Raw genomic sequence first — 24,185 nt, forward strand, 5'->3', positions numbered from 1 at the left:
AGATCATCACAGAAACTAGTTTCTGCGACACCTACACCAATTAGTGGGGAAGTTAATGATAATGATCATGAAACTTCAGATCAAGTTATTACTGAACCTCGTAGGTCAACCAGATTAAGATCCGCACCAGAGTGGTATGGTAATCCTATTCTGGAGGTTATGTTACTAGACCATGACGAACCTACGAACTATGAAGAAGCGATGGTGAGCCCAGATTCCGCAAAATGGCTTGAGGCCATGAAATCCGAGATGGGATCCATGTATGAGAACAAAGTATGGACTTTGGTTGACTTGCCCGATGATCGGCAAGCCATTGAAAATAAATGGATCTTCAAGAAGAAGACTGACGCTGATGGTAATGTTACTGTCTATAAAGCTCGACTTGTTGCGAAAGGTTTTCGACAAGTTCAAGGGATTGACTACGATGAGACCTTCTCACCCGTAGCGATGCTTAAGTCTGTCCGAATCATGTTAGCAATTGCCGCATTTTATGATTATGAAATTTGGCAAATGGATGTCAAAACTGCATTCCTGAATGGATTTCTGGAAGAAGAGTTGTATATGATGCAACCGGAAGGTTTTGTCGATCCAAAGGGAGCTAACAAAGTGTGCAAGCTCCAGCGATCCATTTATGGACTGGTGCAAGCCTCTCGGAGTTGGAATAAACGCTTTGATAGTGTGATCAAAGCATTTGGTTTTATACAGACTTTTGCAGAAGCCTGTATTTACAAGAAAGTGAGTGGGAGCTCAGTAGCATTTCTGATATTATATGTGGATGACATATTGCTGATTGGAAATGATATAGAATTTCTGGATAGCATAAAGGGATACTTGAATAAGAGTTTTTCAATGAAAGACCTCGGTGAAGCTGCATATATATTAGGCATTAAGATCTATAGAGATAGATCAAGACGCTTAATTGGACTTTCACAAAGCACATACCTTGACAAAGTTTTGAAGAAGTTCAAAATGGATCAAGCAAAGAAAGGGTTCTTGCCTGTACTACAAGGTGTGAGATTGAGTAAGACTCAATGCCCGACCACTGCAGAAGATAGAGAGAAGATGAAAGATGTTCCCTATGCTTCAGCCATAGGCTCTATCATGTATGCAATGCTGTGTACCAGACCTGATGTGTGCCTTGCTATAAGTTTAGCAGGGAGGTACCAAAGTAATCCAGGAGTGGATCACTGGACAGCGGTCAAGAACATCCTGAAATACCTGAAAAGGACTAAGGATATGTTTCTCGTTTATGGAGGTGACAAAGAGCTCATCGTAAGTGGTTACGTTGATGCAAGCTTTGACACTGATCCGGACGATTCTAAATCGCAAACCGGATACGTATTTACATTGAACGGTGGAGCTGTCAGTTGGTGCAGTTCTAAGCAAAGTGTCGTGGCGGGATCTACGTGTGAAGCGGAGTACATAGATGCTTCGGAAGCAGCAAATGAAGGAGTCTGGATGAAGGAGTTCATATCCGATCTAGGTGTCATACCTAGTGCATCGGGACCAATGAAAATCTTTTGTGACAATACTGGTGCAATTGCCTTAGCAAAGGAATCCAGATTTCACAAGAGAACCAAGCACATCAAAAGACGCTTCAATTCCATCCGGGATTTAGTCCAGGTGGGAGACATAGAAATTTGCAAGATACATACGGATCTGAATGTTGCAGACCCGTTGACTAAGCCTCTTCCATGAGCAAAACATGATCAGCACCAAGACTCCATGGGTGTAAGAATCATTACTGTGTAATCTAGATTATTGACTCTAGTGCAAGTGGATGACTGAAGGAAATATGCCCTAGAGGCAATAATAAAGTATTATTTATTTCCTTATATCATGATAAATGTTTATTATTCATGCTAGAATTGTATTAACCGGAAACATAATACATGTGTGAATACATAGACAAACAGAGTGTCACTAGTATGCCTCTACTTGACTAGCTCGTTAATCAAAGAAGGTTATGTTTCCTAGCCATGGACATGAGTTGTCATTTGATTAACGGGATCACCTCATTAGGAGAATGATGTGATTGACTTGACCCATTCTGTTAGCTTAGCACTCGATCGTTTAGTATGTTGCTATTGCTTTCTTCATGACTTATACATGTTCCTATGACTATGAGATTATGCAACTCCCATTTACCGGAGGAACACTTTGTGTGCTACCAAACGTCACAACGTAACTGGGTGATTATAAAGGTGCTCTACAGGTGTCTCCAAAGGTACTTGTTGGGTTGGCGTATTTCGAGATTAGGATTTGTCACTCCGATTGTCGGAGAGGTATCTCTGGGCCCACTCGGTAATGCACATCACTATAAGCCTTGCAAGCATTGTGACTAATGAGTTAGTTGCGGGATGATGTATTACGGAACGAGTAAAGAGACTTGCCGGTAACGAGATTGAACTAGGTATCGAGATACCGACGATCGAATCTCGGGCAAGTAACATACCGATGACAAAGGGAACAACGTATGTTGTTATGCGGTTTGACCGATAAAGATCTTCATAGAATATGTAGGAACCAATATGAGCATCCAGGTTCCGCTATTGGTTATTGACCGGAGAGGTGTCTCGGTCATGTCTACATAGTTCGCGAACCCGTAGGGTCCGCACGCTTAACGTTACGATGACAGTTATATTATGAGTTTATATGTTTTGATGTACCGAAGGTTGTTCGGAGTCCCGGATGTGATCACGGACATGACGAGGAGTCTCGAAATGGTCGAGACATAAAGATTGATATATTGGAAGCCTATGTTTGGACATCGGAAGTGTTCCGGGTGAAATCGGGATTTTTCCGGAGTACCGGGAGGTTACCGGAACCCCCCGTTAACTTAATGGGCCTTAGTGGGCCTAGGTGGAAGAGAGGAGAGGAGGCCAGGGCAGGGCCGCGCCCCCTTCCCCCCAGTCCGAATAGGACGAGGAGAGGGGGGCGGCGCCCCCCCTTCCTTCCTCCCCTCCACCTCTTCCACCTTCCACTCCTAGTCCAACATGGAAAGGGGGGAGTCCTACTCCCGGTAGGAGTAGGACTCCTCCTGGCGCGCCTCTACCTCCTAGGCCGGCGGCCTCCCCCTTGCACCTTTATATACGGGGGCAGGGGGGCACCTCTAGACACACAATTGATCAACGATCTTTTAGCCGTGTGCGGTGCCCCCCTCCACCATATTACACCTCGATAATATCATAGCAAAGCCTAGGCGAAGCCCTGCGTCGGTAGAACATCATCATCGTCACCACGCCGTCGTGCTGACGAAACTCTCCCTCAACACTCGGCTGGATCGGAGTTCGAGGGACGTCATCGAGCTGAACATGTGCTGAACTCGGAGGTGTCGTGCGTTCGGTACTTGATCGGTCGGATCGTGAAGACGTACAACTACATCAACTGCGTTGTGTTAACGCTTCCGCTTTCGGTCTACGAGGGTACGTAGACAACACTCTCCCCTCTCGTTGCTATGCATCACCATGATCTTGCGTGTGCGTAGGAAATTTTTTGAAATTACTACGTTCCCCAACAAATTTCTGGATAGCATAAAAGGATACTTGAATAAGAGTTTTTCAATGAAAGACCTCGGTGAAGCTGCTTATATATTGGGCATCAAGATCTATAGAGATAGATCAAGACGCTTAATTGGACTTTCACAAAGCACATACCTTGATAAAGTTTTGAAGAAGTTCAAAATGGATCAGTCAAAGAAAGGGTTCTTGCCTGTGTTACAAGGTGTGAAGTTGAGTCAGACTCAATGCCCGACCACTACAGAAGATAGAGAGAAAATGAAAGTCATTCCCTATGCCTCAGCCATAGGTTCTATCATGTATGCAATGCTGTGTACCAGACCTGATGTGTGCCTTGCTATAAGTTTAGCAGGGAGGTACCAAAGTAATCCAGGAGTGGATCACTGGACAGCGGTCAAGGACATCCTGAAATACCTGAAAAGGACTAAGGATATATTTCTCGTTTATGGAGGTGACAAAGAGCTTGTCGTAAATGGTTACGTCGACGCAAGCTTTGGCACTGATCCGGATGACTCTAAGTCGCAAGCGGGATACGTATTTATATTGAATGGTGGAGCTGTCTATTGGTGCAGTTCCAAGCAAAGCGTCATGGCGGGATCTACGTGTGAAGTGGAGTACATAGCTGCTTCGGAAGCAGCAAATGAAGGAGTCTGGATGAAGGAGTTCATATCCGATCTAGGTATAATATCTAGTGCATCGGGTCCATGAAAATATTTTGTGACAATACTGGAGCAATTGCCTTGGCGAAGAAATCCAGATTTCACAAGAGAACCAAACACATCAAGAGACGCTTCAATTCCATCCGCGATCAAGTCAAGGAGGGAGACATAGAGATTTGCAAAATACATACGGATCTGAATGTTGCAGACCCATTGACTAAGCCTCTTCCATGAGCAAAACATGATCAGCACCAAGACTCCATGGGTGTTAGAATCATTACTATGTAATCAAGATTATTGACTCTAGTGCAAGTGGGAGACTGAAGGAAATATGCCCTAGAGGTGATAATAAAGTTGTTATTTATATTTTCTTATACCATGATGAATGTTTATTATTCATGCTAGAATTGTATTAACCGGAAACTTAGTACATGTGTGAATACATAGACAAAACAGAGTGTCCCTAGTATGCCTCTACTTGACTAGCTCGTTAGTCAAAGATGGTTATGTTTCCTGACCATTGACATGTGTTGTCATTTGATGAACGGGATCACATCATTATAGAATGATGTGATGGACAAGACCCATCCGTTAGCTTAGCATAATGGTTGTTAAGTTTTATTGCTATTTCTTTCTTCATGACTTATACATATTCCTCTGACTATGAGATTATGCAACTCCCGAATGCCGGAGGAACACCTTGTGTGCTATCAAACGTCACAATGTAACTGGGTGATTATAAAGATGCTCTACAGGTGTCTCCGAAGGTGTTTTTTGGGTTGGCATAAGATCGAGATTAGGATTTGTCACTCCGTGTATTGGAGAGGTATCTCTGGGCCCTCTCGGTAATGCACATCACTATAAGCCTTGCAAGCAATGTGACTAATGAGTTAGTTGCGGGATGATGCATTACAGAACGAGTAAAGAGACTTGCCAGTAATGAGATTGAACTAGGTATAATGATACCGACGATCGAATCTCGGGCAAGTAACATACCGATGACAAAGGGAATAACATATGTTGTTATTGCGGTTTGCCCGATAAAGATCTTCGTAGAATATGTGGGAACCAATATGAGCATCCAGGTTCCGCTATTGGTTATTGACCGGAGATGTGTCTCGGTCATGTCTACATAGTTCTCGAACCCGTAGGGTCCGCACGCTTAACATTCGATGAAGATTTGTATTATGAGTTATGTGTTTTGGTGACTGAAGTTTGTTCGGAGTCCCGGATGAGATCACGGACATGACGAGGAGTCTCGAAATGGTCGAGAGGTAAAGATTCATATATTGGGAGGTAGTATTCGGACATCGGAATGGTTTCGAGTGGTTCGGGTATTTTACCAGAGTACCGAGGGGTTACCGGAACCCCCTGGAGAAGTATTGGCCCTACATGGGCCTTAGTGGAGAGAGAGGAGGGCCGCAAGGGGTGGCCGCTCCCCCCCATGGCAGACCGAATTAGACTAGAGGAGGGGGCGGCGCCCCCCTTTCCCTCTCCCTCTCCCTCTCCTTCCTTTCCCCCTCCAGTAAGAAAGGAAAGGGGGGGCGAATCCTACTAGGAGTGGAGTCCTAGTAGGACTCCCCCCCCCATGGCACGCCCCTTGGTGGCCGGCCTCCTCCTCCCCTCCTTTATATATGGTGGCAGGGGGGCACCACATAATACATCAATTGTTCTCTTAGCCGTGTGCGGTGCCCCCCTCCACAGTTTACTCCTCCGGTCATAGTGTTGTAGTGCTTAGGCGAAGCCCTGCGCGGATCACATCACCATCACCGTCACCACGCCATCGTGCTGGCGGAACTCTCCCTCGACCCTCTGCTGGATCAAGAGTTCGAGGGACGTCATCGAGCTGAACGTGTGCTGAAATCGGAGGTGCCGTACGTTCGGTACTAGATCGGTTGGATCGTGAAGACGTTCGACTACGTCAACCGCGTTAACCTAACGCTTCCGCTTTCGGTCTATGAGGGTACGTGGACACACTCTCCCCCTCTCGTTGTTACGCATCTCCTAGATAGATCTTGCGTGATCGTAGGAAATTTGTTGAAATTGCATGCTACGTTCCCCAACAAGATAATGTGATGCAACACTAGAGGTGCCACGTGGAGCGTTTAACTGGTCAACTAGTCATGTCTTGAACAAATACAGAGCTGTACGGTGAGTCCGTGACTGTATAATAACCACAAAACGTATAAATAGTGACCGTAATGAGTGGATTCTGAAGTTCAATGTACGTATCGTGCTTTCGCTTCAAATACAATGATCGTCACTGTATATAACCCAAGAGAAAGATGAACCATGCGTGAATGTGCTGGGGGCGTACTTTTAGAGGACCTGGAGATAGTTTGTGTGCGTACATGAAAGGGGCGCAGAGGGGGTGTGTGCGATGGAGAGAGAGATGCTCTTTGTTTCTCTTTATTATGACTAACTTCATATATAGTATAAAAATATAAAAATTCACAGTGCAGAATAGATATAATTGGGTGCACCATGCAATGCAAATTAACTTTCATACTCCATATAACTTTGTAATGTTGTATATGTGTAGAAATTCTAAAATAAATTGTTGGCCTCACTTTGTGTGGTATTATTCAAAAGGAATGTTGTATGCGAAGTAAACGTGAAGAGAGGGCTATTTAGATCAATGTGGTACGTGATAAGATGTAACATGTGTGAATGTGTAGTTGACGTATTTGGCAGGGCCTAGAGAGGGTATGTGTACGTATTCGAGAGAGGCATGGATAGAGGGGCCGGCGGGGGGCGACGTGGGAGAGATAGCACGAGAAATGAGAGAGGTCTAGAGAGAGAGACGAATAGGATGTCACGGCGAGAGATGCCCTTGAGTGTGTACATGCAAGGGGGGATAGATGCATGAGGAGAAAATATTTTGTGTGGTGTCTGTGTTGATATGTATGGGTGTGACAAGATAACGAGGCCTAGGGGCAGAGGGTGTGTCACTGCGTGAGGTCCGGTGGACCGAGGTGAGGCCCTTGGGTCGGTTCCGTCCTGCACCACATTGGTCGGCCCGTGACGCATTCAGGGAGACCCATGGAGGACTAGTCGTACAAGACAAAGATACCAGAGTCGTGAAGGACTCTGTGTCCACTGACAAAGCCGGCTAGGATTTGTAACCCTAGGTCCTCGGACTAAGGTAACCCCTTGTCTCTGATATTACCAATAATCCAACCTAACTTTAAGGGGCATCCTACAGAATGCTCTGTTGGAATCATATTCGTCAATTAGGAAGAGAGGTGGAGACAATGCATGCGAGACATGCCTAAAGATAATGTGCGTGCGGGAGACACGTAGGCAGGTCTATGTATAGAGAAAGGGTCGATGGGGATTGTGTGTGCGTATGAAGTGAGAGGAAGAGTGATTGTGATAAAGGTTAGTGAAAACAGTCGTAAATGGTTGCGCGAGGGAGGGAGGGTGATATCGAGAGCATGTGTGCGAGAAAGACACCTCAGGAGAGAGTGTGTGAACATGTGTGAGGGACCACCGATGGATATACACCGTGTGCGCGTATATGTGAGAGAGAAAGTTAGCGCGTGTGTGAGGAGGGGCCTATGGAGAGTGAAACTACTCGTAAAAGACGGATGTACGCTATGAATTGTATCCAAATATTAGGACGGGATCATGATATTTGCATTCCGCATAAGGAACGGTCATTGATCCGAGCCAGTTCAACCACGCCGTCATGTGCCTCACCGCTGCCGCTCCAACGTCGCCACCGTCCACCGCACCGGAGTTGTTCCTGCTATGTCGTCTTTCGCCGCCTCGGATCTGCTTCCCCTCCGCCGACAGACGGCCACCGTAACACATTCAACAATTTGGCCATGGGTTCGTCCAAGGCTCCACGCTCCTCCGCAACATCGGTTCCCCCGGTAAAAAGAAGAAAATCGCCCTAAATTCAGGACACAACACTGGCAACCGGAACTGGTACTCCTCTTCCCTTATTGGTGCAAATCTTACGTGTCCGCTTACACGGTATTCATCCCACAGAAGAACTAGTTGACCGCTTCTTCTTGCACCTTCTTCCTGATACTAGATGTTCCTACTAACTCGCGATGCACAAGGTTTCTCCTCATATACTATTTCACCTTAGCTAGAGGTCCGTCGCCCCCCTTGGATTTCAATTCCTGGTCAGTTGATTCCCAATTAAAGGAAGCATTCCCCAGGGTAACAGGCGCTAGTCCTCCTATTACGGCGGGGAAGCAACGCCTCGGTGTTTATCTTAGGGGTGTGTGGGGCCTAGGAGCTGGTGGCGCCCGATCTGAAGGTCGGCCGGGCTTAAAGGGATGGCCAGGGGGCGCTGCCAAGCCGGCGGTGGTGTGAGGTCGAGGGGAGGGCAGGGCGGCGGAGGCAGGGGTCTGGGCCGGTGGTCGCTGGCGGTTCGAGAAAGATCGTCAACAGTGACTGGCGGGAGGTAGACGAAGGCCATCTGCCCATTCCTCGTAGATCAGACGGTTCATAAAAAATCAACTGACCTATTTATTTCCAGTCGACTGTTATTTTGATAGGACCACATGTGGTGGTGTGCTGGAGGAGTACCTGCATTTCCAGCCATCCCTGTGCTCATATATTACAAAATCATACGGAGTAGAATCTAATTGTGTTTGCCATTCAATGTTGTAGAGCTATCATATATCTCCTGTCATTTATTTTTCAGCCACCTGCTATCTGCTACTTTTACAGTGCACTAGTTCTACACACACTTCACCCATGCTCTTACTATTGTTTTTTTATGCATGGGTATTTCAGCCTCTGCCAACCGGTTGATAGAAGCATGAAATAAAAGAGAGAAGTCGCTCCAGCTTTCTTCGTGCTTAGGCAAGAAACATTTCGGTGCTATAAAGGGTGCAGTGTCAGCAGATGGAGACGGTAAATGTAGCTCTGGAGTTGATGATCTCGCTCGCCATGAACCACCATCCCAGGTGCTTGATTTAACTTCGCGATGTCATGTGGTTGCATGTTGCATATGGTGTCTAACTTGTATTCGAAAGGCCGAAATCGGTCTTTATTAAGATAAGGAAAAATATTTTTTACATGAACCATCATCCCGGGAGCACCAGAAGCCAAATAGCTAGTCAGGGCACAGGCCGAGCCAGTGACAAAGCCCAGCACATACAGGCATCACCTGCAAGCCAACTAAGAGCCACGGTGGTGGCGAAGCAGCCCGCCTCCCACCAGGCTCTCAGGTCCTTGATGATCATGCTCACCACTCCAGCCGGGTGTCTAGCTTGTATTGCTTCCAATTTGGTCAAACTGCATCTGCTTAGCTTACATATTATACATTTGAATATGACATATGCCTTCCTATTTTTGGTACATACTACTACATCTGTCTATTAACCATGTTCTTACATCAAACTAATGTTTTTGTGTATCCCTCATCAAACACTTATGATGAGACAGTCAGGCTCGTGGACTACTGTAAGAAAAGATTCCTTTTTAAAGAATGCAGTGTCAATTTCCTCACATGATTCTTAAGAAACAGTAATGCTAAATAAAAATAGTCAACGTAGCTCTGCAGTTGATAACCGCATTTCCCCTACACCATAATCGCAGGTGCTTACTCTAACTTGGCAGCATGATAAGCCCCGCGCTCGCCGACGGCCGGCCCCACAGGCGGGCGAAGACGGGAACGTGGATGCGCTGGCCCCACCTGCCAATGTGAAGGGCAGTTAAGCGTGTCGGTGCGCGCAGCCAAAGCCCTCGGGTCTCTCTTTCTCTTCCCCACCCGAACCAAAACCACAGCACACGCTGCACTACTCCTAATCGGGGACACCCTCACCTTCACCACCAGCTAAACTACCCCGTGGCCCTGTGACAATTACCTGTGGGGTCAGGGAGAAACAGCCCCACCGGTCGGCCGGAGCGGGTGGGCCAGGGGAGGAGCCCGCGGCAGAAGGTGGCAGCGTGGTCAGCTTTAATACGAACCCCACCTCACTTCCCGGGTCTCTTCGCTGCCCTGCCCTGTCTCGAGCTGAGTGAGAGAAAAGAAGAGAGGAATCCCCAAGGGAAAAAACAAAGCAGAGTAGCCAGTGGAAGAAGCAAGAAGGCGGCGTGCAGGCGCGGAGACCGACGCCGTCTGCCCCCGGGGAATGCGGCGGGGAGCAGGGGAGCCGTCCGTGAGCTTTTAGCTGCTTGGATCAGAGGAGAGAGAGGGAGGGAGGGAGGTGGGCAGGGAGCGTACACGCTGCTGCATTGATGGGGGTGTGGAGGGAGGGGGCGGGGTGGTGCTTCTGCTCCGGCGGCGGGGGCCGGTCCGAGCGGGTCAAGGCGGCCATCTTCTCGGCCAAGGCCGCCGCGCTGGCCGCCGTCTGCGGCGGCCACGGCACGGGCCTCCTGATCCACCGGAACCTGCTGCTCACCACGCACGGCAACCTGCCCTCCGCCGCCGCGGCCGAGGACGCCGCCGACGCGCTGCTCGGCCACGCCCGCCTCGCCGCCCGCCTCGTGCCCCACAGGTTCGTGCGCCTTCTCCCGCCCACCTCCTAGTGCCAGGCTACCAGCCTAGCCGCCGCCTCAGTGAACCAAATCGCTGCATTTTAAATTCCATTTCTGCCTGCGTCTGCGTCGTCCCTGTGCATTTGTTCGCTTCTCCCGGCGATTATTGCGGACTGATTAGGCCAAGATCCGCGTCTCGGGCAGCAGCCGCTGGGCGGGCCCCGGCCCACGCCGCGGATTTGTTGTTGGTGGTGGGATAGCTGTTGCTGCCGGTGATGATTACCCATAATGCGGCTGATTAGCAGCCAAATTCAACTGCTAGTGCGGTTTCTGTTAGTAGGTGGTTGGGAGTATGCGCTACTAGCTTGTTGTAATCATGGTGATCACAAGGTGGAGTTGGAAAGTACTTCGTGCTGTTCTACAAACAGTGGAGGCAAGTGCCATTGGTTGGATCCAAGCAAGGACGAGAACAACATAGAAGTTCTCTTTTTCGGTACTAGTTAGAACATACTCCCTCTGTCCCAAAATATAAGAACGTTTTTAACACTACACTAGTATCAAAAACGTTCTTATATTATGGGACGGAGGGAGTAGAATTAATGTGATTTTGCGCGGTTGTTAGAGTTGTTTCGAATGCGTTTATTTTCTTCTGTGGAAAGGTTTTTCTTCAGGGACATGGCATTCAAGAAAAGTTGTGTCACAGGCAAGCAATAGTAGTAAGTGGTTGATGATAAAAGGCAGCAAGGTTGGAGTCATGAAAAGTTCAGAGTGTTAATTATTTTAATGTCAAGTCAGATCAGCTTTGCTGCTCAGTAAACAAAGGGTTTTTCTGGACAGAGTTTCATGATTGGATTTTAAGATGTGTGCTTTTTGCTGTAGTATTTTGTTGTTTATAAGTAACTCTATCCCTACTTACATTCTTCTTTTTGTAATGTTCATGTTTGCAGATTCTTCATCACCAGCTCGATTCTTGACCTTACCATAGTCGGTGTTGATTCTGCCGAGAATGACTCGACTTTGCAGGCTCAGCAACCTCACTATCTGAAAACATGCTGCAAACCAAGCCTAGATCATGGGAGTGTGGTTTACCTGCTGGGGCATACCGGGAAGAAGGAACTGGTGATCGGCGACGGCAAGGTAGTGATTGGCACGGATAACCTCATAAAGCTCTCCACAGATGGGGTGACATGGTGTCCTGGCTCTGCCGGTTTCGACGCCCAGGGGAACTTAGCTTTCATGATCTGTGACCCCATGAAGCTGGCCTCCTCCCCCACTGCAAGGTCATCTTCAGCATCCTCATCCTCATCACATTCATCGAAGAAGGATCAGCAAATGCAGTTCGGGATCCCAATATCGGTGGTCTGCGATTGGTTGTATCAGCATTGGCAGGGCAACCTGGATGAGGTTACCAAGCCAAAGTTACCTCTTGTTAGACTGATGTCCAGCAGAAGCGATCGCTCAAGCTCCTCCTTCACTCGTCGCAATGTGTTCAAGCCTGCAGATGACGATAATGATGATGCATCGGTTACTTCAAAGATGACTTCAAAGCCAAAATACCAGCAGGGGTCAGGTAGCTCAGCCAATGCAAGGATTTGTCATGATGCAAATCCTCTGGTTGATCTACGGACCAACAATGAGCAGGGGATTTCAACTCCAGAAATATATGAATCACCAAGGGGTAGTTCTTGTCAGGGTCACCAGGATCCTGCACCAGTACAACTCTTGGACATCAACTTCCCAGCTAAGGTTCCCAAGACTATCTTTCTACCACTGCCCTTGAAACAAATGCTTTCCGAGGAGAACAATGCGGACACGTCGAAGGCAAAACCCAGGAATCCATCCAGAGAGAATCACTTTCCAGCAGGCCTGATATGGCACCGTAATGGCGAGGCAGATTCTAGGGATCCTCCGGTTGCTCTTATGGAGGACTGTAGCAGTGAGGGGCAGTCGAGCTCGTCACCTGCTGAGCGATCGCGGTACAGACATCAAGACCAGTTCAGCAGCGAGGAGGAGACAATGTACTCAGCCGAAACCATGGAGAGCACGAACATTCCGAGCTCCAGGGAGAAGCACGTCAGGAGGAGCCAGAGCTGTGTCAACTACAGCAGGTGGAGCTCTCCGAGGAAACCGTCGGTGATTCAAACCGGGACCTTGAGGAAGCAGCACACGCTGATCCCTGTGCGGAAGACGCACTCGCAGAGCACGTCCCTGCCGCAGAGGAGTCATGACTACTTGAGCCCGACGGTCTCCTCGGCCATGAAGAAGAGGAACTCCATGGAGCTGCAACAGCCCCCAAAGCCCCGTCGGATCATCGTCCAATCTTCTCCGAAATGGATGTTCTGATGGTTTGCTCTCCTCTTAGTTTTCCAGGAGGAAATGAAATGATGGCGCCGCATCAGCATGGCCATTTTGGAGGTCTGTTGCTCCCTTGTTTTCTCCGGGAAGCTCGTCAGCGAGCCGTTGTGTTTCTTCTCTCTAGAGTTGTGTGCTTGTGCAGAATGACTTGGACAAATAAAAGGTCAAAGAAAAAGAAAAGTTCGACCGAAAAGATAATGGACCATATATACCCTGGATGGAGGTGTCAAGTGTGAGCTGTTGAAATGTCATGTGTTCTCGTGTGCAGACAGTCTGGACATGTACTCATGTAGTAGCATCTAGCTTGACTCTTTTTATTTTTTTGTTTTGAGTGAGAAAATCTAGCTTGACTCTTGATTGTACCACTTTTAACTGAATGACTATCAGTTCTTTTGCCCAAGATATGCTAGTATCTCTGTACTTACTTTACTTCACATGGGACTGATGCCTACCATTTTTGTTTGCTTCTACCTAAATTTATGGATTAGAACTTCAGGTGGACTAAAGAACTGCCAAGTGAGATTCTTTCACCCGTCTGAAGCAGGTGCTTCTGCGGGTCTGAATAATACTGTTGCTGAGGCTGAAGAATATGCTTCCTGTCAGGTTTTCCGGGCCTTTTTTTTGACGGGCTGAATTTCTCGTACAATTGATTTGCGTTGCTGATATGATATGTTTGCGCTTTCTATCAATGCATGGGGACACAAAACTTTCATGCTTTCTTGAGAAAAAATTACAATGCACATGTCTATGCGTAAAAACAGAGTGTGTGTTTTTTTTGGGTCAAAAGGAGTTTTCCCCTGCCCCATGTCATGCAAATGAGGCAAGAAAAACAACACCCAACTGTTCACAGCGCTCGGGATCAGCCAAAGTAGCTGAGCACTCAAAAAAGAGAGCATGCTTGTGTACGCATAGCATTTGTGTGTTTTTCTCTCCGTTCACAGATTTCTGAGGGATCATGGCTGAGAAATGCCTGGCCGAAAGAGGCTATGGGGCTTATCACGCACCACTGGCTGGCGAGCGGCGACGGTTGCGGCTTCCAGTTGTGAAGACGAAAGGGAGGCAAACGTTGCAGCTGCCCTATCCTATGCTCTGTTCATGAATCATGACAGGCAGCATAGCATCATGCATCCCCTAGTCTGTCTATCCAAGAACTGAAAGTAGTCCCTTGAACTTAGCCAGAGAAGCTAATAAGCCACATGGTTAACGGGACGGCTCGGACCATTTTTGTCTCTCGACCATGCCTCTGCGTAACTGAGATGCACACGGCCATCATCTTGTTTTGACGGCTCGACCATGCTGGAATGGAATGCTTGGATCGGAGTCAAAGACTTGACCGGCGAATCCATCCCACTGAACACATGCGTCTGCATTGCAATGAGCTTGAACACATGCGTCTGCATTGCAATTAGCTAGTGTTTCGCCACTGGTAATCACCCATGCCTTTGCCGCACATGGAGATGGAGATGGAGAGGTCGGCGCCCGTCCGGCAAGGCCGCAAGGAACATGGGGCTGGCGTAATAAACGTCGCCCAATAATTCGCAGGACCAACCGATCATCATTTATATACGTGTCCAGCTCCAGCCATGTGTGCCGGATAGGGGGGGTTTCCCCACGTTCATCTCTGATACGAGGCACCCCGGCGCAGCCATACATCGCAGCTATCATTTCATTTCACGCGGAGTGCAGCTAGTAATCCCTCCGTAAACTAATATAAAAGCGTTTAGATCACTACGCAACAAGTAGAGAGGTGATGCTCTTATGATGGATGTAACAAAAACTTTGCAAGTTGATACACTAGTACTACTGAAAAAATTGGGGAGAAAAGTTGCATGTTTTTTTTTTCAAGGGTGTGGATGGCCAAAATCATAGATTGGCACGTGGGCGCAATCTTTGGCATGCAAATGCAACTCAACATCATCACCCATGAACAGCACAATCTGTAAAGTAGGTTATTGGCATGTTCCCAAGTCCCAGCCCTAGCTTTCATGGCATAAATCGAATGCCCCATCAAATACGTACTACTCCTACTACTGAAAACAAACACAAAAAAATGTGGAAAGACGCAAACCTGTGTGTGGAACGGCTTTTTAACAACATCTAGTGAGTGTTAGCGTTTGCCTTGGGGCGAATCATTTCAGCGCAGCTGAATGTCCGAGACAGACTGCGACTGAAGACAACACACAGAGAGCTACGTACATATACTGAACAAAAGTGTACGCTTCGTCTCGGGCAATTGAAGTTACAGCACCCAAGTAACAGCAACAAAAATGCGCTGATCATTGGAAGAAATGAAAATGATGGATTCAACCTTGATTGAGGCATAAGAAAGAATGAAAAGGAGGAATTCAAGATCGGATCTGAGACAAAACTCACTTTTCCCCCTCCATAAAATCACTTTTGCATACTGCCTTTTCAGCCTTAGCTAGTCAAAAGTCACTTCACGATCAATCAATCATAGTCACTCTCTTCAGAACAACAGAACATGCAGGAGAGTAGGAGACACACACAACAAGGAGAACAAGTGATGGCCTGATGATGGTTGATACACTCCTACTCAATAATCACAGATGGGGAACTAAAGCTGCCTGTTGATGACTACTGAGAGATTAGCACGTGAGCTACCTTTTTTGTATATAACTCAACATCACATATGTGCAGCACAAGCAGTAAAGTAGATCATTGACATCTTCCTAACCATACCTTTTGTTTGCGTAAATATCAACGCAAAAATGTGGAAAGACAGCAAACTCAGAATAACAACATATGAAGTGTTTGCAAAAATGTGGAAAGGCAGCAAACTTGGAGTAACATCATATAAAGTGTTTTGCCTTAGGAGTAGCTTCACAACGCAGCTGAATGTCTTTGAACAGATAACAATCAAAAGCAACACATTCTGCACAACTTTTGATAACACGATTTGGATTAAACAACAGAACGTGCTTCGTTAACTTAGAAACAAGTACTGCCTACTATGATGCATGTGCACGTGCATTGTCTTTTAATTTGTTCAAAAGTAGAAGCTACTTGTCCAGGTTTGAAGCTACAAATCTTAAAAGTAAAACTATAAGTTAATTGAATGGTGTGTTCTTTAGATATAAATGAATTGTGTGTAGTAGAATGAATGTTTGACAATAAAAAACAGTGTAATGAAAACTTCACGTTCCATTAAAACCACTGCAAGCCTTTTTTAGCCTAAATAAAGGATGCTGCCTACTGAATTCACAAAAGCTGGAGCCCAACTAGGCTTCCTTAAAGGTTGGTAAAGGAGCAGTCAATGTGTTAAACTACCAAAAGAACAGGTCAACTTCTAGAGTTGTGAAATTGCCACAAAATAAATCAAGGCTACGGTGACAGATGTACATAGTACTGAACCCATGACACTTTGCGTAACAAAATTGTGAAGCAATAAATCTTCAGAAGGTGCTAAAGAGGAGTTGAATAGAGTGGATCGATCCAACAGAACAACGCACACTAACAAATAATAACATCTGCAGGCATGTATAAATGCTTCGACTATGAAGAACACAGCCTTCTAAATGTTCTGTGCAGTTCAGTTTTACTGAATCAGTGGAATGAGATGGAGACACAAGAGAATAGATACCAGCATTCGAAGGAAAGGTACTGAAACTCCGCACTATTAACTAATCTATCTATCAAGAGAAAGCACGCGACGAATCACGCATCCATGAGAGGAAACAGAGCAATGCCACAAGGCAACCCCAGAAGTAACCAGTCTCCAAATCAACCACTCTTTTGCTAACCAACCAATTCCATCCATCAAGAGGTAGCAGCTACACCATATACTTAATAACAATTCGGTAGCAAAATGGCTATAGGGCTAAAACAATAACAAATCGGCAAGCATTCGGGTTGGGGGAACTCTCATGCTGTCATGTCCTTTTTCCCCACCCACACTCTAAAATACTTACTATCGCCCTCAACATTGCCCTCATCACCCTCGAGAGCAGGGCAGAGCAGAAGCAGAGCTCAGACGTTGCAGTGGAGGCAGTCGCAAGACCTGGGCGTGAAGGAGCAGAATCCGAATGGGCGGTTGGGGATGTTGCAGTTGATAGCGTAGCAGCACGGGGAGAGGACGCAGGCGCCCCTGGGCCCGCCGCAGCAGGTGCAGGGCGCGCAGAGCTGGAAGCTCCCCAGCCGCCGCCGCGTCTCGTTCAGCACCACCCCGCTGAACCCCGACCCCCCAGCCGGGGCCATCGGCACCATGCGCACCGCCGCCTGGTCGGACCCCTCGCCCGCCGCATCCGGGACGACCTGCGCGCGCCGAGAGCAGGCAAGGCAATGTCAGGGCCAAGATTCGCGGAATTGGGCGGCGCAAGCAGGACAGGAGGTGTAGGCGCTTACCGGTGAAGAGTGGGCGGCCGCGGCGAGGAGGAGGAGCAGCAGGAGGAAGAGCAGCTTGGGCATGGAGGCGGGCATCCTCGGTCGGTCGCCGGGCCGGAGCGGGGATTTGGACTGTGCAGCGGGCGGGGAGGGGTGGGCTGGGCTGGGGAGTGAGGTCCTTTTCGGGGGAAGTGGCAGTAGCCGACGACGGACGGACGACTTGGGATGGAACCGGAGGGCGAGATCTCGTCTCGTAGAAAGGCAGAGGCTACGGTACGCTCGCTCACCGGCTGGCTGCCGTCACACCCGTCGTCACCCCCCTCGGCCGTCGGGTGGGCACCGCACCGGGTGGACGCTAGTATAGAAACCAGGATACAGGAGTGGCAGTAAATAATACGCACATGATGTGCCGGCCCGTGTTGAAATCGCGCGCCCCCCATCGACTTTGGCGCGTTCATACCCGCGCACTCGAGATCTTCCTTCCCATGCCTATGCCCATGATAATTGCTGCTGATCTTGCCTAGGATCTCGATGTGGACGAGGCTGACGGGTCACTGGGATGGCGGTGCTCGCGTCGTCGGCAGATGATGATTCTGTTTTCGATCCTGTTTGTTACAGGGAGGTCTTGCAAGAGGCCAGGACAAATTGACACTGTTGTTAAACCTGGACGGACGGAGAGACGGACACCGGATCGTCAGTCAGGAATTGAAAATCAAGCTTCTTCGATTAGGTGGTACTGTACTATCTAGATCATCATCACAAGTGTCAAGAAGGAGAATAAAATTTGTGCGGCGGCTTTGAGAGGAAGTGCCCTATGGTTGGGACGATTCCACACTGTTACCAAAGAGAGAGAAGGTGGATGAGACGACGATCGTGAGATCGAGGGCAATTCGGTTGCCACCACAATTTGGGGCAGGCATTTATGCGACACCCCCGCAACAAGAAAAGTGGTTGGACCAGGTTCGGCGCCTTATCATCATCATCACCCCCCACATTAAACCTGGGTCGTTGGGGGGACGGCCGGTTGCCTCACAAAACTTTCTCCGCAACAAGATCATGATGGCGATGCCACAACCGAAATCGGCGCCAAGTTTTGCACCTCATTCTACCTCTCTACCCTTCGCCCTGTGGTCAAGAAAACCCAACCAGCACCCACTAACCAATACTACTCACCCAGCTTAGATCAACTAAGTGCAGGGTGCAAACATTTGATCTGCAGTAAAGAAAGAAAAAGATCACCTCTGTCAGGAAACCACTGATGAAGCAACGCCAACATTTTCAACACTGCATTCAAGCATTATTTCATTCGGTAGCAAATGGCTTCTCCATCCATCCAAACACTGACCCGCATTAACAAAAATAACAACTGTACATCTCTGGTAGCAAACTCGATTTTTACAGAACTTGATTCCGGGGAGTTAGGGGGGAGAACATTCGCGGGGCGCGCCCGAGGGAGGGACGACAGCTCGCGATGGCTTTTATACATCATCGAGATCAATCAAGGTAGGGTCAAATGCCAGGGAGCCTTGCCTTAGGAGGCGTACGCAGACCCGGAGGGGGACTCCAGGAGACGCCGACCCATGGGCGCGTTGGGCGACGCCGAGGCAGAGTAGCCGTACGCGTAGACCCCCATCGGAGCCGCCATTGGATGGTCGAACTTGCAGTTTACGCCGAACTTGCAGATGCCATAGCGAGAGTAGAACTTGCAGAGCTCTTCGCCCTGAAAATCTCAAACAAAAATGGCTTGTCATGATCTAAAAACAGGTGCGCTGGGAACAGCAAAGATGAACTAGTATTTGAGAAGCTGCAACAAAATCATTAGCTAAGCATAATAGGCCCTTCTCTTAATTAGCAGGCCTCAGCCATTTCAATTTGTGAGGAACTAGAAAATCTCAAACTACATATGATCCAGTCAATAGCTAAATAAGTACAGCGTGTTAACCAAATACTCCTTCTGTTTCTAAATATAAGGCCGTGTTCGGCTCCTCTCCGCTCCGGAGCAGACGAGCCTCTAGCTCATTTTTACGGAGCGGCCTAAACTGAGCTCCACAACTCCGTGGAGTCGGAGCGGATGGGATGGATTCCGAACACGGCCTAAGTCTTTTTAGAGATTTCAATATGGACTACATACAGAGTAAAATGAGTGAATCTACACTCTAAACTATGTCTATATACATTCATATGTAGTTCGTATTGAAATCTCTAAAAAGACTTATATTTAGGAACTGAGGGAGTAATAACTAAACAGAGGTACTCTACTTATCACTTCCCTGTCAGACTGGCATCTTATAATAATGTTCTGGTTGGTAAAATGCTGAGTTTTATCATAAAACAGTGTGTAACCAAGAAAAGTACGGTTTAATAATAGTCCTCGAATATGCAGGATTTAGCTTTAGTAAATATGCTGAATTTCTTGCTTGTAGAATTGCTCATCAATATCAGGAACTATATATTATTGCAGAATCAATTGTGTAACCAATAAATAAACATGACAATTTATCAAGCATCTTTGGTTCTACAATTCATCCCAAATCTATACTCAAAGAAAGATAATGTAAATCAACTGCTTAACTAAGATGGTACAAGGGTCTCCCACAGAGGGATGCTGAAGGTGGTACAACGCTCAAAACACAGGCAAAAACTATCATGGACAATGAGATAACGATAAGCAGAAACAGTGAAGGGATTCCATGTACTTACTGGGCGTAATGGAAGACCCATTGGGCTCAAGATACAGTCTGGGGGAGGCTGTGAGCGCACCCGGGGATGATGGAATTTGCAAACCGCACCAAATTTACAATCTCCAGTCTTTATGTAGTATATGCATTCTGGCTGATCAGGTCTCTCAGGAAATACATTCTCTCTCTGCAGTGCATACTGAGGTGCAGGAAACGAACTGGATCTGTAGGGTGATTGCATTCCCTGATTTCCTGCACTGGCTTCACCTTGTCGAGAAGTTCCATAGTATTGTTGAGCCCCTGGAGACTGTAGTCGACTCTCAGGAGATGAAACAGGTACCATTTGGCCCTTGAAAGATAAGAAAAAACAAAAATATCAACCCTAAATATAGGCTCCAACATGTTTTTATTTCACAAAATTAGAGCTAAATAGCTAAAGCCAAGTAAGATTATAGACCAAGCAGCATGACAGAGCTTTCCAAGATGCATATAGAATAGACTCATTTGTGACTGAACTTAATTCTTTTCTTTGAGCAAATCATTATTACCTAGTTTGAACATTTGTCTCCCAGGAAACATCAACATGGCAATAGTAATTCAAGTAGCAACATAATGCAAGTATAGACAGGCCATATAAACAGAGTCATGAGATAAAACGAAAGGATCAAAGGTTAGACTTGCAGAAATCCAAATAAAGGGAAAAGGATAAGTTAAAAGTTGAGACATGAAACTGATGTATTTCTTATGTTTTTCCCCTGTTGGTCTAGGAAATAAACAGATAAACACATCATGACTAAGAGAAAATTCATTATATTGCGTTACTATGAAATGAGATGATCTTACAGGATATGAGTTCCAGTTTGGTACTTGAACAAGACCCTGTGGTACAATCATCGGTGTATAGTTTGAAGGACTTTGCCATCTAGGGCTTGGAATGAAAGAACCTCTTGGATAAGTCCAGCTTGCCATTGTTCCAGTATAGGAATGTGGACCGGTGCTTCCAGAGTTATGTACAGGAGGATAAATAGGGGAACCACGTGAAGAAGCCACCGCATTGAAAATTTCTGGATGGTTAAATTTACATGTATTCCCATATTTACACTGTCCCGTTTTTAAGTAGTATGCACACTCCCTTTCATTCTACAGCAGCAAAATAGATTTCAGCTCAGTACAACAAGCAGAAAAATATATAAAAGGATGGACAAATAAAATATTCTACTAACAGTAAACAACTAACCGGTCGAAGTGGATATCCCAATGTGTTTAGCTGCACCATTCCTGCGATTCCAGCCTTTTCTCTAGGGTGATGGAATTTGCACGTAGGCCCAAACTTGCATGTTCCAGTCTTCAGATAGTACTGCATGAAAAACGTTGAGAAATTCTATCAGTTCAACACTTGTCCAGCAAGGCATAAAAATGCTACAATTATACTGCTTGTAGATTGCAGGATATAGACTCTACAAACATGCCATGGAACAAATAATAATACCCTGTACTTTTACAAAGGGCACTCCGAAATTGTGGTTATCATCCTGACAAAAACTGAAGATAAATCACTTATTTTCTTGCTGTATGAGTACTTCTACAAATTCTTGTAACAGTTATCTTGAATGGTTTGGTGTCATATGATAATCAGTCCTTAAAAACAAGCACTGAAGAAAGAACTAGGAGAATTACAAAGTCCAGATATGAACCACAACTTTTTTTTTGGCTTGACCTATATAAAAGCATCAACCAAATTTAATACCCCCCTTGTCTCCACATGTTTTCACTAAGCATTTTTTAACAAGATAAATAATTGCTCCAACACATCACATAAGCAGAAAACAAGCCACACATGAGTATATGACACTGCTGATATTGTTAACCAAGGCAGCATGGCATGAATCCAAGTAAAATCAATGACGAAACAACAGCTTCTGAATGAACAAATGGTTCCTAAATATAATTACCTGACATTCAGGTTGTCCCACCCTCTCAGGATATTCTCCTTTCATTCTGGCAGAGGCAATAGCCTGACAATAAGCAGGTCAGTTGAGAAGAAAAATGTGAGATGAAGCAACAACAATAAGTATATAAAGAGGTTTTACAGAAAATTGGCGGTTAGTACTGTAATGACTCTAAGGAACAGGAATGATATCCAGCTCGCCGGTGGCAATCATGAACAATCCAAAAGAAAGTGGCATACTGGTGACAATTATCCAAAAGAAAAGTGGATTCTATCTACTATGACACATGAGTAACATATAGCAAACTTTATCCAATGCAAATGGAAAAGTACAGGGAATCATAGACTAGTAGACCCTCACCAAGCTAAAAACTTTTTATCAAAACATACTTACTGATGCTAGGATATTTATGTGCCTTCGAATGAGAAAGCACTTAACTATCTAAAGGTGGTCATACGAATCATGTTACTACTGAGCATTTTGCGCATTAATGATTTGCATTAAATTCGGTCAAAATTACTACATTTAACTCCGCGGTGCAATAGGAACAAATCAACACAAGATGTTTCCCTTCTACTAATTGCGTATTCATTTTACAGCCCTGCTTATGTACTACACGAGGATATAACATATTAGAAAATGTACAAAACGTAACCCTGACGATTGTGAACATGTGACACAAAGCAGAATGGAAACAACAGCTGGGAGAGGTATGTTTAGTCACCGTATTCCTGTCCTGAGGGTGATTGAACCTGCAGCTCATGCCGAACCTGCACAATCCAGTCCTGAGGTAGTAGGTGCAGTCCGGTTCCCCTGGCCGCACAGGATATGGCCCAGATTGCATAGTGGCGCCGCTGCTCATGGCCATCTGCTGCCATATTCCCTCTGCATTGCGCGCACACACAAAACTGATTAAAATCGAGATCAAACAAGTTTGCAGATTGATTATTAAGCGCCAACAGAGTATCCACATTCTACAAGTAACAGCATGCAAGACATGGAAAGTAACAGCATCGCGGCCTGGCACGATCAATCACCCTCAAAAACCCCAATTCCACGCCGACAGGGATATACGCAAAAAGATAGCTTTGGCCACCGTCAAAATCCGTTGGGGTTACCACTCCCCGATCCATGGCAGGATACCGTGAGAACGCCCACTGATTCCGCAGGAAATTGCGGAGCCAAAAAGGTAAAACCGAGCATCCGAGCTAAACCTACGGCGCGGAATTTAGCTTCCGATTATAACCCCAATTCCCCAAAACGGCCCGGGCGCTCGGGCGTGGCGGGGAGAGGAGCCACGGAAACCCTAACCTTCATAGAGAGCGTCCGGGTCGGGCGATGGCGGGTCGGCGGCCGCGGCGGTGGCCGTGGCGGGGGGCGGGGGAGGAGGAGGCGAGGGGGCGGCGGCGGAGGCCGTGACCGTCACCACCGCGGGAGCGGAGGCCCTTCCGGCTTCGTCCATCTTCGGCGAGCGGCTGGGTCGGCCATCACGCGATCGCGGCGGCGGCGGCGGCCATTGGGGGAGGGGCTCCGGCGAGTGATCGGTGGCGGTGTGTGCAGGATACAGAGGGAGAGAGGGGAGGCGCCCTGCCTGCCGCTGCCCCTTGTATTTATTTCTCCCCCTTTCTCTCGCTCTCTTTTTCGGTGCGCGGCCTGCTACGTGCACCCGCGCGTTGCACGCGCGCTGCCCGCTCACGCGATTATTCCCTTTTTCTACCCGGCGAAAATGCAGCGCTTTGCTTTTAAAATTATGATCACGGCAAGGGCATGGGAGAGCAAAACAGGTGAATTTTTCCCAAATCCCAAAAGAAAATTCAGGGCCATCTTTGCAACTGTGTTTTTACTATGTTGTGTTGGTTTCATCAACTTGAAAGGATGGAGCACTCGCTAATTTTTCAGCTAGGAGAGGGAAGGTAGTTTACTCACCGACTTTCATGTCTTGAATCGTCTGATGATGAGTTTGCCCACGGACCCCGGTATTTATAACCATGCCCGATGGAAAGAACTTTGACGAGGGGTGGCGGACACGGCGCCGCTCGGCTGGGTTTTATCCTTCGCCTGTCATTTATGCGTGTAGATAGAGATGAGGGGGGTGTCGGTGGTGGGAAAGGCGATGGTCAATGGCGGTATTGAAGAAAAAGGGGGTAGGTAGGGTGTGGGGCTAGCGGACGTTACGTTTGGCGGAGAAACCGAGAAGGATGTCGACAAGAATGGTGAGCTGGAGATTTGCGTGCGACCGGT

At 47.1% G+C, this 24,185-nt stretch overlaps 3 protein-coding genes across 4 annotated transcripts; 1 reads left to right on the forward strand and 2 right to left on the reverse strand.

Annotated features, from left to right (window-relative positions):
* Nucleotides 1-10,200: 10,200 nt before the first annotated feature.
* On the forward strand, nt 10,201-13,376 carry LOC109736953 (uncharacterized). Its single transcript, XM_020296167.4, has 2 exons — nt 10,201-10,641; nt 11,569-13,376. Exons 1-2 carry the CDS (start codon nt 10,382-10,384, stop codon nt 12,962-12,964), a joined length of 1,656 nt encoding a protein of 551 aa, XP_020151756.1. The 5' UTR covers nt 10,201-10,381; the 3' UTR covers nt 12,965-13,376.
* Nucleotides 13,377-16,702: 3,326 nt separating this feature from the next.
* LOC109736956 (uncharacterized) lies at nt 16,703-17,705 on the reverse strand. Its single transcript, XM_020296169.4, has 2 exons — nt 17,339-17,705; nt 16,703-17,248 (listed from the first exon to the last, which is right to left on the reverse strand). The coding sequence occupies exons 1-2, from the start codon at nt 17,411-17,413 to the stop codon at nt 16,964-16,966; spliced, it is 360 nt and encodes a 119-aa protein (XP_020151758.1). The 5' UTR covers nt 17,414-17,705; the 3' UTR covers nt 16,703-16,963.
* An 887-nt stretch (nt 17,706-18,592) lies between these two features.
* LOC109736954 (zinc finger CCCH domain-containing protein 12) lies at nt 18,593-23,949 on the reverse strand. 2 transcript variants are annotated; one of them, XM_045235110.1, is made up of 7 exons: nt 23,871-23,949; nt 22,669-22,829; nt 21,948-22,010; nt 21,233-21,352; nt 20,839-21,135; nt 20,018-20,344; nt 18,593-19,037 (listed from the first exon to the last, which is right to left on the reverse strand). In XM_045235110.1, exons 1-7 carry the CDS (start codon nt 23,932-23,934, stop codon nt 18,849-18,851), a joined length of 1,221 nt encoding a protein of 406 aa, XP_045091045.1. In that variant the 5' UTR covers nt 23,935-23,949; the 3' UTR covers nt 18,593-18,848. The 2 variants fall into 2 exon arrangements, with proteins under 2 accessions (XP_045091045.1, XP_020151757.1); XM_020296168.4 differs by lacking the exon at nt 23,871-23,949 and adding an exon at nt 23,256-23,658.
* Nucleotides 23,950-24,185: the final 236 nt, after the last annotated feature.

This window comes from Aegilops tauschii, chromosome 3 (assembly GCF_002575655.3).
Source record: "Aegilops tauschii subsp. strangulata cultivar AL8/78 chromosome 3, Aet v6.0, whole genome shotgun sequence".
NCBI lineage: Eukaryota > Viridiplantae > Streptophyta > Magnoliopsida > Poales > Poaceae > Aegilops > Aegilops tauschii.